General features: G+C 60.9%; 2 protein-coding genes across 2 annotated transcripts; one reads left to right on the forward strand and one right to left on the reverse strand.

Annotated features, from left to right (window-relative positions):
* Window positions 1-21: 21 nt before the first annotated feature.
* THITE_2119285 (uncharacterized protein) lies at window positions 22-4,257 on the reverse strand. Its single transcript, XM_003655463.1, has 4 exons — window positions 4,128-4,257; window positions 3,956-4,051; window positions 3,825-3,883; window positions 22-3,774 (listed from the first exon to the last, which is right to left on the reverse strand). Exons 1-4 carry the CDS (start codon window positions 4,162-4,164, stop codon window positions 106-108), a joined length of 3,861 nt encoding a protein of 1,286 aa, XP_003655511.1. The 5' UTR covers window positions 4,165-4,257; the 3' UTR covers window positions 22-105.
* Window positions 4,258-4,725: 468 nt separating this feature from the next.
* Window positions 4,726-8,027, forward strand: THITE_2119288 (uncharacterized protein). Its single transcript, XM_003655464.1, has one exon. The coding sequence runs from the start codon at window positions 5,482-5,484 to the stop codon at window positions 7,867-7,869; it is 2,388 nt and encodes a 795-aa protein (XP_003655512.1). The 5' UTR covers window positions 4,726-5,481; the 3' UTR covers window positions 7,870-8,027.
* Window positions 8,028-10,628: the final 2,601 nt, after the last annotated feature.

Genomic DNA, 10,628 nt, shown 5'->3' on the forward strand with positions numbered 1-10,628 from the left:
ATTCTACTAGAAATACACGGTACAGCATCATCATCCATCGCTTGATGGATGGGTGTCCACAGATTGACTGATTCGGCCGGCGGTGGGTTGGTGGTGGCCGCTCACTCAAGCGCTCGCCGCGGCCGCGCCGCCCCTCCTCTTGGGGTTGCCCCTGCCAGCGCGCTTCTTCGCGCCCGCGCCGCTGCCGCCCGCGCCGCCGGTCTTGCTCTTCTTATCCGTCCCTTCGATGTAGCGGATCAGCTCGTCAATGCTGCGGCTGTCCATCGACGGCGGCGGCGTCGGCTTGCCGGCCAGCTCCGAGGCGGCCGCGCCGGCGGCGCCGGTGGCCGAGGCGCCGACGCTGACGGCGCGGGACGCGAAGCGGTAGCCGGCGCGGGCGCGGCGCGCCTGCAGGTCCTTGGCCTGCTTTGCGATGGAGACGGCGTTGTGCGTGAGCTGCTCGAGCCAGTGCTCGGCCTCCTTGGTGTTCTTGTCGTCCGGGCCGAGCGTGGTGCGGAAGATGTTGTAGCTCTCGCGCATGCGGTCGACGGCCGCCTTGGAGTCCTGGTCGAGCGCCAGGGCCTGCGCCAGCTGGAACAACAGCGTCGCCGAGTTGACCGACTGCCGGCCAAACACCTTCTCGCAGACACGCAGCGACTCCTCGAACCAGCGGCGCGACTCGTGGTACGCCTTGATGCTCTGCAGCATCACCGCGTAGTTGTTGATGGTCGTGATGGTGTCCGGGTGGTCGGGGCCGTAGATGATCTTCCAGAGGCCGAGGGCGTGCTTGGCGTAGCCGAGCGCGAGCTTGCTGTCGCCGCGCTGGTGGAGGAAGAGACTGAGGTTGAGGTAGTTCAACACCGTCTCGGCCGAGTCGAGGCCCACCGTCCGCTCGGAAACGATGGCCGCCTTCTTGGCCAGCTCGACAGCGGCATCTTTCTGTTCCAGCTGGAAGTACAGCTGAGACAGCGTGTGGTACATCTGCGCGACCTCGGGATGGACGAGGCCGTAGATCTGCTCGTGCAGGGACAGCGACTCGAGAAGGAGGTCCTCGCCAAGCTTCCTCTGGTTTTGGTAGATCGAGAGGCGGCCGGCTTCCAGCGCTTCCTCTGCCAGCGCGCTGCGCGGGCAAGAGTCCTTGACGATGGGCACCACGTTGACAAAGTCATCAGGGCTGAAGGTGTGCGGCGCGGCGACCGGTGATGGCGCGCTTGCTGGCGACCCTTCGCGGGACTTCTTTTTGTTCTTCTTCTTGCCGGCGGACTCCGCCTGGAGCTGACCGTTGGTCTGCGCCACCGGCGTAGGTTCCGCAGGCTGGGTGAAGGCAAAACGCTTGATCTGGATCTGCAGACCCAGCTTCAGAGCGGTCTCGCGCAGCAGCTGCAAGTGCCTGATCTGGCTCCACCAGCCATCCTGCAGCACGAACCTGAACCGACGGGCCGTCTCGCGCTGGATCTCCTCCCTCAAGCTCTCAGGCGTGACCTTCTCGAACGCAAGATCTGCCTCGCTGAAGAGGGACCGGTAGGACTCGTCGACATCAGCGACAGGCTTGGGGTTCAGCCCAGTGCCCAGGAGACAGTTGAAGAGGTGAGCGAAGCAAGACGAAGTGAGCGGCAGCGGCAGAGTCTTCAAGTACTTCGCAGCGACGTGCTTGAATGATCTCGCGATCATCTCACGGACGCAGACCTCGCGGAAGCTCGCCAATCGAGTGTTCTCGCTCAAGGACGCCAGCTTGCCCAGATACCGCAGGTTAATGCCGCGGCGATGCAGCAAGGCAGTGAGAGACCGGCCGTCCATGGGGAAGCTAATATCCGACTCGTTGAGATCCCGAATGAGGGCTGGGATGACCGAGTCTCGAAGGTAAGCACAGGCATCGCGAACCTCTTGTTCGTCCCTGGCCATCTCCTCCTTCTCCTCGTCCGTCTGCGGGTTCTGACCGCTGAAGACGTCGGGATTGAGGGCGAATTTGAAGTTGGACATGTCGATCCGGTCGGTCTTATCCGTCTTCTCCTCGTCCTTCTTCTCATTGGTAGTATCGGCATCCTCAGCGGCCTCCGCTTTAGGTTCCTCGCTCTTCTCCTCGGCGTTCTCGCCTTCTGGCTTCTCGGCCTTTGCGTCGCCGCCCGCGTCAGCCTGTTTCTTCAGCGCGGCCCGCTTCTGCAGCTCAGCGCTGACAAATTCGCGGGCCTTTTGCTTGCCCAGAGCCTCCACGAGTTCAGGACGCAGCACCGTCATCCTGTGAGGATACTCGGCGCCCTCGGGACCGCTCTCCTCCATCCAGGCGATATCCAGCGGGGTGATGCGATACAAGTCCAGAACGTACTTGCGGCCATCGGTGCCGAGGAGGCCCTTCATTTCGACGCTGGCCTCAAGGTCGAACCGCTTGTTCTCCTTGTCCCAAACGGGATGCTTCTTGACTCTGAGGGCCTGAGCCAACTTCTCGAACGAGGGACCGAAGCTCTCGTCCGCGGCCACGACGTCCTTGCCATCGACCGCGCCGTAGTGGATCTGGTTCTCGCCAGGCTCGGGCTGTTTGAAAATTCCCGGGACGATGCTCTGGCCAACGATGCGCTTGCCGAGGTAATCGACCACGACGGTGCCGGGGGTGTACAGGCCATCAATGTCGAGCTGGTTGACCAGCTTGACACCGTGGACGTCCTTTCCTGTGGCAACGCGCGCAGCCTCGTTGCCCCCCTCGCTGGTGAAGGTGCCGACACCGTCGGCGCCAAACGAGAAGAAGACATTGTTGTAGACAAAGATTTGAGCATCCTTGCCCTCGGTCGGGTTGAGAGGCGCCACCTCACCGCGGGCGACGAGGACGGCGCCGCGCACGGCGGCATCGTTGTAGTCGGCGTAGAGCTTGGCAAGCAGTCGTTCCCTGAAGACGCGGTCCTGGATGGTGTCCTTAGGCAGCTCCTTCGCGGACTGGAACTCCTCATTCCAGTCTCTCAGCGAATCGGTGTTCTCGGCACCGCCCAGCAGGAACGTTTCCTGTGGCCTCGTCGGATCAGGGATGTGGGCGCACAACGAGGACGACGAAGAAGGCACAATCCAGGGCGCTGATGGAATAGTGTTTCCGATTTGGAAGGTCGCCAGGGGCTCCTTGGTGCTCGCGAACTTCTGGAACTCGGCAAAGGACTTGGAGAAGGACGCCGAAATCTTCTCCAGCAGACTGAAGAGAGAGTGAGCCGAGGCGGCCTTGGCATCGCTCCGAGGTGTTGGGTTGAACTTGTCCTTGCTCGAGTTGCTCACGAAGAAGCCGCCGACGTGGCCCGTGACGTGGTATTGCTCGCCCTCGTTTGTAGTGACGGAGATGTAGAGGAGATGGCCTTTTTGCCGCCACTGCGCCGGAGGCGGGTTCCACGGCGACAGGGAAATCTGCTTGACGGTCTTGGGCGCCGAAGATGTCTCCTTCGGAAGGAGGACGGAGAGGTCAGGGTTCGCATCGAAATCGTATGGCTGAACTTCCTTCTCAGCCTCCTCGGCGGCCGCGGCAACAACATCGTCGTGGATCGAGACACCGGCAAAGATGCCCTGCGCGGTGTCGGTCCGGTCCCCGGCGGCGCCAATCAGTTCCCGGATCCGAATGAAATGAATTCTGGCATCTTTCTCGGTGTACGGGTCTTCGACGACGCGCAGCTCGGAGCCGGAAGCGAGACCCTCGACATCGGAGACCTGGACAAAGTCGTTGATGCGCTGTCCGTTATGTTCGAGGTGGAAGCACGAGTATTGCACAGCAACGGGGTGTTCGATGATGGACTGGCGGATCTCGTGGATTTGCTCCAGCGGGGACACCTGAGCCGGTTTAGAAGTTGCTTGGGGACCTCCGAGGCAGCCAAACGTACCGGGATCTCCAACGGCTCGCCGGCGTGGGGCAGGACAATCTTCACGAGGAAGGGGGCATCTGCGCAGCAGTTAGGGAGCTGTGGCCCGGGGTGGTCGCGTGCGTTTTGAGCCGCTCGTTATCCGCACACACCTTCGGCCTGCTCGGCGCCGTCTTCCGTCGGCTGCGTGGGTTCCGGGCCCTCCGCGGGCGCGTCCTGCGCTGGAATAGTCTCGGATGCCGGGTTGTCTGCCAGAAAAAGTTGTATTAGTCCGGGGTGCCGGCGGCAGGGTCTCTGGCAGGGCGCAGGCACGCGAGCACATACTGGTTGGGGCGGCTGCGTTCAACGCGGAATCTGCCATGTTGAAACTGTATATCCCGGGGTGGTATTGTAATGTATCCGAGCAACGGCGAAGTGCTTAAAGGCTTGAAGTTACTTGAAAGATGCGACGAGGGGCTAGCTGACTGTGCAAAACGAGCTCCGGAGCAACGGGAAGATGCAAGCCGAGCGATGCCGGGCGAAGGGCGTGCCGAAGACAGATGAATAAATGGTTAAAACAACCCAATTGGAATTACAAAGGTGCAAATATGCTGCCAAACACCCGACTAAAGGAAACGACAGTGGGCTGGGCTTGCTGAGAGGGATTGGTGTTCAGGTCATTGGGACGTTGAGTTTTTCGCGATGTTGCCGAACTTTTTTTTTCTCGGCCAGTCGCATGATGCGGTTTAGCTGCACCGTATTCCGAGCGTGCACTAGAGCCGGTTTCGCAGGCGGTAAGAACCCGGCTCCTGAGTCAAGACCCCACGCGGACGCTCGGCATGAGTCGGGATTGAGTGGCATTGGGCGAGGAAAGCCATCCCTGGAGGCCGCTAGTCCAAAAATAGGGAGCTGTGTAAACAGATTCCGGTCCGCAACAACGAATGAAAACAAAGCGCAAGCAAGCTCCGCGATGCCGATTCATGTGAACCATCAGCATTGACAGGCCACATTACTCAAGTACACTGAATATATCGGAGTACCAGCTACGTTCAACGGCCTATCTCATCTTTCATTTATTCTGCTGCCGAGCCGCCCTCCGCCCGGCGCGCGAGCGGCCGAGCGCATGGAGTACCCGTCCATCATCGCTTGTTCAGCGTCGCCAAGCCGTTGGAATCCCCCCAGACAGAGTGCTGCTGGCAGTGTCGCTTCAGAACCGGTACAGTCCTGGACGGCCACGCGCTGCCACCGGCTGCTCCGACCGCTTCTTGCCCATCTCGCGGCCCTCAGGAAAGACCAAGAGCGGAGGTCCTTGGTTCGCAATGGCTCGGGCACAGCAGCCCCTGCCCAATGCGCGAAGCCCCGGAGGACCGTGTTGGGCAAGCGGAGCTACCCGGACTCCGACTCCGACTACACCGACAAGAAAACATACCGCAAGTACTCCAGAAAAGCCTCGGGCAGACAATGCGTGAACGGCCAGTCATGCACACCACAGCGCAACGTCCAAAGGCAGCGCCGGCAGCCTGATAACAGGCCCTCCCAGGATGTGGTGCTGCCCACGCCGTTCCTCCGCCGCGTAAGGGATCACCGCCCCTCTTCTCCGCCCCAGGTCCTAGACGAGCCATGTCACGAGGAGCCAGCTCCGGTGAGCGGACGATGCAGCCACGCGGGGAGCCGCTGCCGGACGAAGTGTGTATTCGAAATGGAGCTGGCGGGTCTGCGCGCGACGGTCGACGCCGAGAGACACGGCCTCTATGAGTCGGTCTTCCGAGCATTTGACTCGCTGCTCAGGGTCACCTCGCCTCGGAAGAACCAGGCAGCAGGGCCCAAATCGCTACTCGCCATGTGCCTGCGGAAGGTTCCGGCCTACATCGCAGAGCTCGAGGAGTGGGAGAGAAGGGACTCGGAGGAGAACGGGACCAAGTCCGCCGTGCAGGGAGCCGGCGTGTCGTTCGAGATATACTCGGAGCTCGAGTCTCTGGGTGCCGTCGACGGATGGAGACACCTCTGCCTGCTGGCGCGGGCTCATGGCGTCCACATGATACAGGACGCTGCATCGGAAGGGCTGCTGGAAGATCCAGTGACAGCCCTGCTTATACGGTTGTGTCTCGAATACATGCCGGCGATGGAATGTATGGACCTGCTCAAGATCTACCTTTACCGCCAGTACCCGAAGCCTCAGCCCGCTAATGACGACCTATTCTCCGCCCCGGCGCTTCGGCCGCTCCAGATCCTCCGATGTTGCGACCCGACGGGAACGACTCTGATGCCGAGGATGCTGGCCGATTTACTTGCCGACGGATTGCTACCGGCCGATTGGATCTTGACCGCTCGGTTTGCCGACCTATGGCCGGCAACGGTCCGCCTTCTCACCCAGACGAAGCCTTGTCCAGACGCCGTGGATTTCGTCGTCACCGGACTAGAATTACTTTGCGACATGGCTGCGCCCACGAGACCTCGTGGCATCCCACAAACACGGGTCCGAGGGAAGCCACAGAATACCCTAATCAGCATCGTGGCGGCCCTCGGGTCTCTGGTCCTCCTCAGCGAGGATGGGCTGAACATGAATGCCGAGTGTTCAGCAGCCAGATCCGAAACTCTCAAGAGAAGGATAGAATACGTGACAGCGACATGCTCGGAAAGACTCAGGCACAGAAGGAAAGGTGGCCGGAAATTCGGCACCTACATCCTCGCCCTCTGCGCGTTTCTATCCCTCGAAACAGTTCCCGCCTCAGCCGCCGTCGTCGAGACGGCCTGGAAGGGCGTCAAGAGCTGCCGAGGCAACCCAAACCTGATGCTCCAGTACGACGCAACCGCAGCCCTCATGAGCCACGTTGCGTATCACTGCGGTCGCGGGATTGGCCTCGCCCCGCACGTCTACCTCTCACGGCTGTGCGACAAGCTGGAGACGCTGGACCTCCCGGGCGGCGCGCTGAGTAACATGCGCGTGGACGGGGCCTTCCGGCTGGCCGAGCACACGGGCGACCTACGCGATCTTGCCTACGCAGAGAGCCTGCGGGCCACCGTGGCTGCCGGTTGCTCCACCCCGGAGCAGACACGCAACGGCGGCGTGAAGAGGAAGGTTTCGTCCTTCTCGGGGATCCGCTGGGACGACGGGATCAGCGAGTGGGTTGCGGCCACCCCCGCGACCGATCTCCGCCCGACGGGGCGCTTCCCGCGGTTGAGATCCAAACGCATGGGCATGGAGCAGGCCGAGAACGCGTCAGACACCAACCAGCACGACGAGGCGGATGCCGGATGGTCTTCAGAGGGCGAAAGCGCAGGGTCTGCGTCTGAAACAGACGGCGAAGACGAAACAATCTCGCCCAACACTGAGGCGTCATCGACCCGCACACCTTCCGAGCCAAAACCGGGGTCAGAGTCAGAGTCAGAGTCAGAGCCAGAGCCAGAGCCAGAGCCCGAGTCAGATCTACAATCAGATCTGGAACTGCAACCAGAGCTACGACCCCCACATCCCGAAGACGACAACAACCACGACTATGCCGACGACGACAGCGGCAACCCTGCCAGCCCTGCCAGCCCTGCCGACCCGCTCACCCAGTCCCCGCCTCCAGCACCACCAGCACCACCGCTTCCAAAGCAGAGCTCACCACCCGCCGGCGGCCGCTTCCGCTTCCTCGCCGCGCGCCCGCGCCGCCTCTCCCGCCGCATCACCATCGCCATCACCCCCGCCGGCGACGAGCTGGCGCTCGACGGCCCCGACATTACCGCTAACGACAACGCCGACCACGCCGACAAACATGATGTAGTCACTATGAATTCCTGGGGCGGCGGCGGCGGCGGCGAGAGCTGGCTCGGCAGGAAGAAGCCTGCTCGGTTCTCCCGCCCGGCTGGTCTTGTTTCTTCTTCTACTTCCACTCCTCCTCTTGCTGCTGCTGCTTCTGCTGCTGCTACATCCGGCTGCAGCAACAGCGAGAAGGGGGAGAAGAAGACGAAGAAGAAGAGGGTGGCGCGCGCGTCGCTGGTGTACCTCCGGCCCGTCTCTGGCGCTTCAAGGGCGGCTAGGGAGCGGGGTGGGGAGGAGGAGGGTGTGGGAGGAGGGAGTGATGATGAGTTGAGCTTCCTCTGAGGTTCCCCTGCCTCGGTGGGGATAGTAGACTAGTCGGTTCACGGGGCTGGCTAGGTACTGGACGGGTTTTAGCTGGTGTGGGGGGAGGGGGGAGGGCTTACGGCTGGTGCTGCTGCTGTTTCGTCGGCGATTGAGGCTTGGTTGGTACTTCCACTGTCACTGGTTACGGCTGGTGGTGCTGCTGCCGTCGGTGATTGAGGCTTGGTTGGCACTTCCACTGTCACTGGGGAGTCAGTCATTGGGCCTGTCTTCCCTCTCCTCTCTCTTTACGCAGTATGACACAGGACGGGCCGGCGTGGGAGGGGTGTACACCGTCATGGGGTGTTATTATCAGGTGCTGCATATGTGGAAAGTGTTGGGCACTCATGCATTCGTGGCGTGGCGGGAGTTGGGGGGTTATCACGAGGGTCTGACTACGGAGCACCACCATCTTTCTTACCAGGGTGCTGTGGTGGTAGTTCTGCTGGATGATATCAAAGCTGTGTTTTGCAGCGTGTAGCAAGTGTTACGGGATAGGGGACAGCGAAATATACATACGCGTTATCAAGGCATTCATGCCTTGGCGCGCGGTTTCGAGCAGCTCCGGAAGATGACGTCGTTCGTCATGGCTTGGGCAGGCTTACGCGCTATCTCGATCTCTCAGGCGTGGTGGAACGGGATCTGAAACGGGGTGGTCTCGTTCGGTTCCAGTTGCCTTTGCCCTGTGGATGAGGTGCCACAGAAGCGGGATGTGTCTGGGCGTGGGTGTGTACTGCGTTGGTAATCCGCCCAGGAGCCAGATTACGGGAAAGTGGGCGTGCTTGTTGTTGCCCAGAGTCAACGCGTTTCTGAGTGGGAACGTCTTATCAGTACCGATGTGTGCTTGACCATGGGCACCCTCGGGCCGTCGCAAGGCTAACCCCATTCTGGTGTCTGCCGTGGACGGGAACCTACCAGGTAGCTTACATGGTAGTTAGGTGTCCGGCTGCTTGCAGTGTCTACTGCGGAGGGTAGTGTATACACATAGGCCACGTCCGATGGATCCGGTTTGTCGGGCGGGGTGTTCTGCCATCTCTCGATGTCTCTCTTTCCAAACAGAACCAAGTCTGACAGCTGCAGCCATCCACGTTTGCATCAAGATCCCCTCGGCCGGCAGTGAGGCAGTGACGGCAGGCCGAGACCGCGCTCCCGCTCCGGCTCTGGCTTAGTGGAAACATGACTCGCCGGCCACACGGCAACCTGCACCTCGGCGAGCAAGTGTAGTTTATTCATCGATGACTGATAGGGGTTTCTTTGTTCTGGAAGAAAAATCTCCACTTTTCCTTGTGCCCTCGGGTAGATGAGGTGGGGGATGCCAGTCGTCGGGCCTGGATGGGGCTGTTTCAGGCTGGAGCGCTGCTGGACCACACAGGACGCTGTCGTCACCTTTCTCTTTTACTTTTTTCCTGTCCTTGAGTTCCTCGTTTGACTCGGTATGGAGCCACATTCGTCAGCCGGGAACCCGGTCAAACAACACAACGGAAACTCCATCTCGGTCGGGAGATCTCAGTCTTGGAGACTCGGCGTCGATCGACTTGGCAGCGATTACCGAAGCGGTTGGTGAGACGTTTCCTGTGCCGGGCTGTCGTATCTCATGACGATCTGTTTCCAGAAGAGCCGCTTTACTCAACGGTCGTTTTCATCCCATTTGGGACAAGCGGCGTGAGCCATGTGGCCGCTTGTGTGCCGTGTTGATTGCTTCGGTGGGGCAAGGGGAGCCGAGTTGATATCCCGGCCCGTTTGCCGGCCATCTGGGCCAGCCAAGCCGAGGCCCGGACCTGCGGCGCAGACTGCCTCTCTCGCTGGGACGATGAGCGATGCGAAGATACACGTCTTCAGGCGACAGTTCCGCAACTGACTTGTCGATCTGCATGTCGCTTTCCCGCATAGCGTCCTGAGGTACGGAATACAGAGTACGGATCCGATGTACCCGCACAGCAACGGGAGGCCTGTCGGTCCTCCGTTACGTTACTTGTTCTTGTCTTGGGCTTGGGCTCATGGATTGGATGGCAGCTTCTGGATGGATTGTTGTGCAGTCCATGGGATGGGAGTCACGATAACACTAGTGTACAAGCCCACAGAGATGGCAGGGTACGGAAGTATAGTATACGGATTACCGGAGTGCTGAACCGGTGCCATCACGGTCCGCGCACCAGTGGCGATTTTCAGGGTAGAGCTTTCGAGGTCCAGCGGCGCCCGCCAGGTCGACTGCCCCGATCAGGCGGCCGCCTGCGGGGATTGCCTCCTGCACAGATGCAGATGTGCTCCGTGAAGCCGCAGTGAAAGTTCCCGCTTCTCTCGTGGCCTCGAAGTTTGAGTGGTTGAGGTGCGCCGTTCTTTATGCGAGGACTCCTGGCAAGGCCCTCCCCCTGAGCAGGAGCCCGTGCGCCGTTTCAGGGCCTGGCGAATGGCATCGCCAAACGCAGGGCCCTTGGCAAGCTCGGTGGGGATTCTTGGCAGGCATGGCATCGCAATTGGTCGCGGCAACAAGGGACCTGGCCGATGCAGGAACAACATCGCACCGCCCGATTGGCACAGGAACATCCGCCACAGAGCAGAGAGGCAAAAAGGCAGGTTTGGGAACCTCGAGAGCTGGTGGTGTGCGCAAATCACGGTCCACCTGTTGCTCACAGTCAGGAAGTTCGCCTGGTTTTCTGGAACGGCTAAGGCGTCTGCCAGGTTAGTGTACGGAGGTACATAAACCTGGCTACCTCCAGGGTCCGGCGACTCGCGCAGGCATG

This window comes from Thermothielavioides terrestris, chromosome 4 (assembly GCF_000226115.1).
Source record: "Thermothielavioides terrestris NRRL 8126 chromosome 4, complete sequence".
NCBI classification, from domain to species: Eukaryota; Fungi; Ascomycota; class Sordariomycetes; order Sordariales; family Chaetomiaceae; genus Thermothielavioides; species Thermothielavioides terrestris.

Coding starts and splice junctions, on each gene's coding strand:
- THITE_2119285 (XM_003655463.1), bottom strand. CDS start 4,164: ATGGCAGATTCCGCGTTGAACGCAGCCGCCCCAACCA. Junction 4,052..4,127: donor GAACGCAGCCGCCCCAACCA/GTATGTGCTCGC, acceptor TTTTTCTGGCAG/ACAACCCGGCATCCGAGACT. Junction 3,884..3,955: donor CGGCGCCGAGCAGGCCGAAG/GTGTGTGCGGAT, acceptor ACTGCTGCGCAG/ATGCCCCCTTCCTCGTGAAG.
- THITE_2119288 (XM_003655464.1), top strand. CDS start 5,482: ATGGAGCTGGCGGGTCTGCGCGCGACGGTCGACGCCGAGAGACACGGC.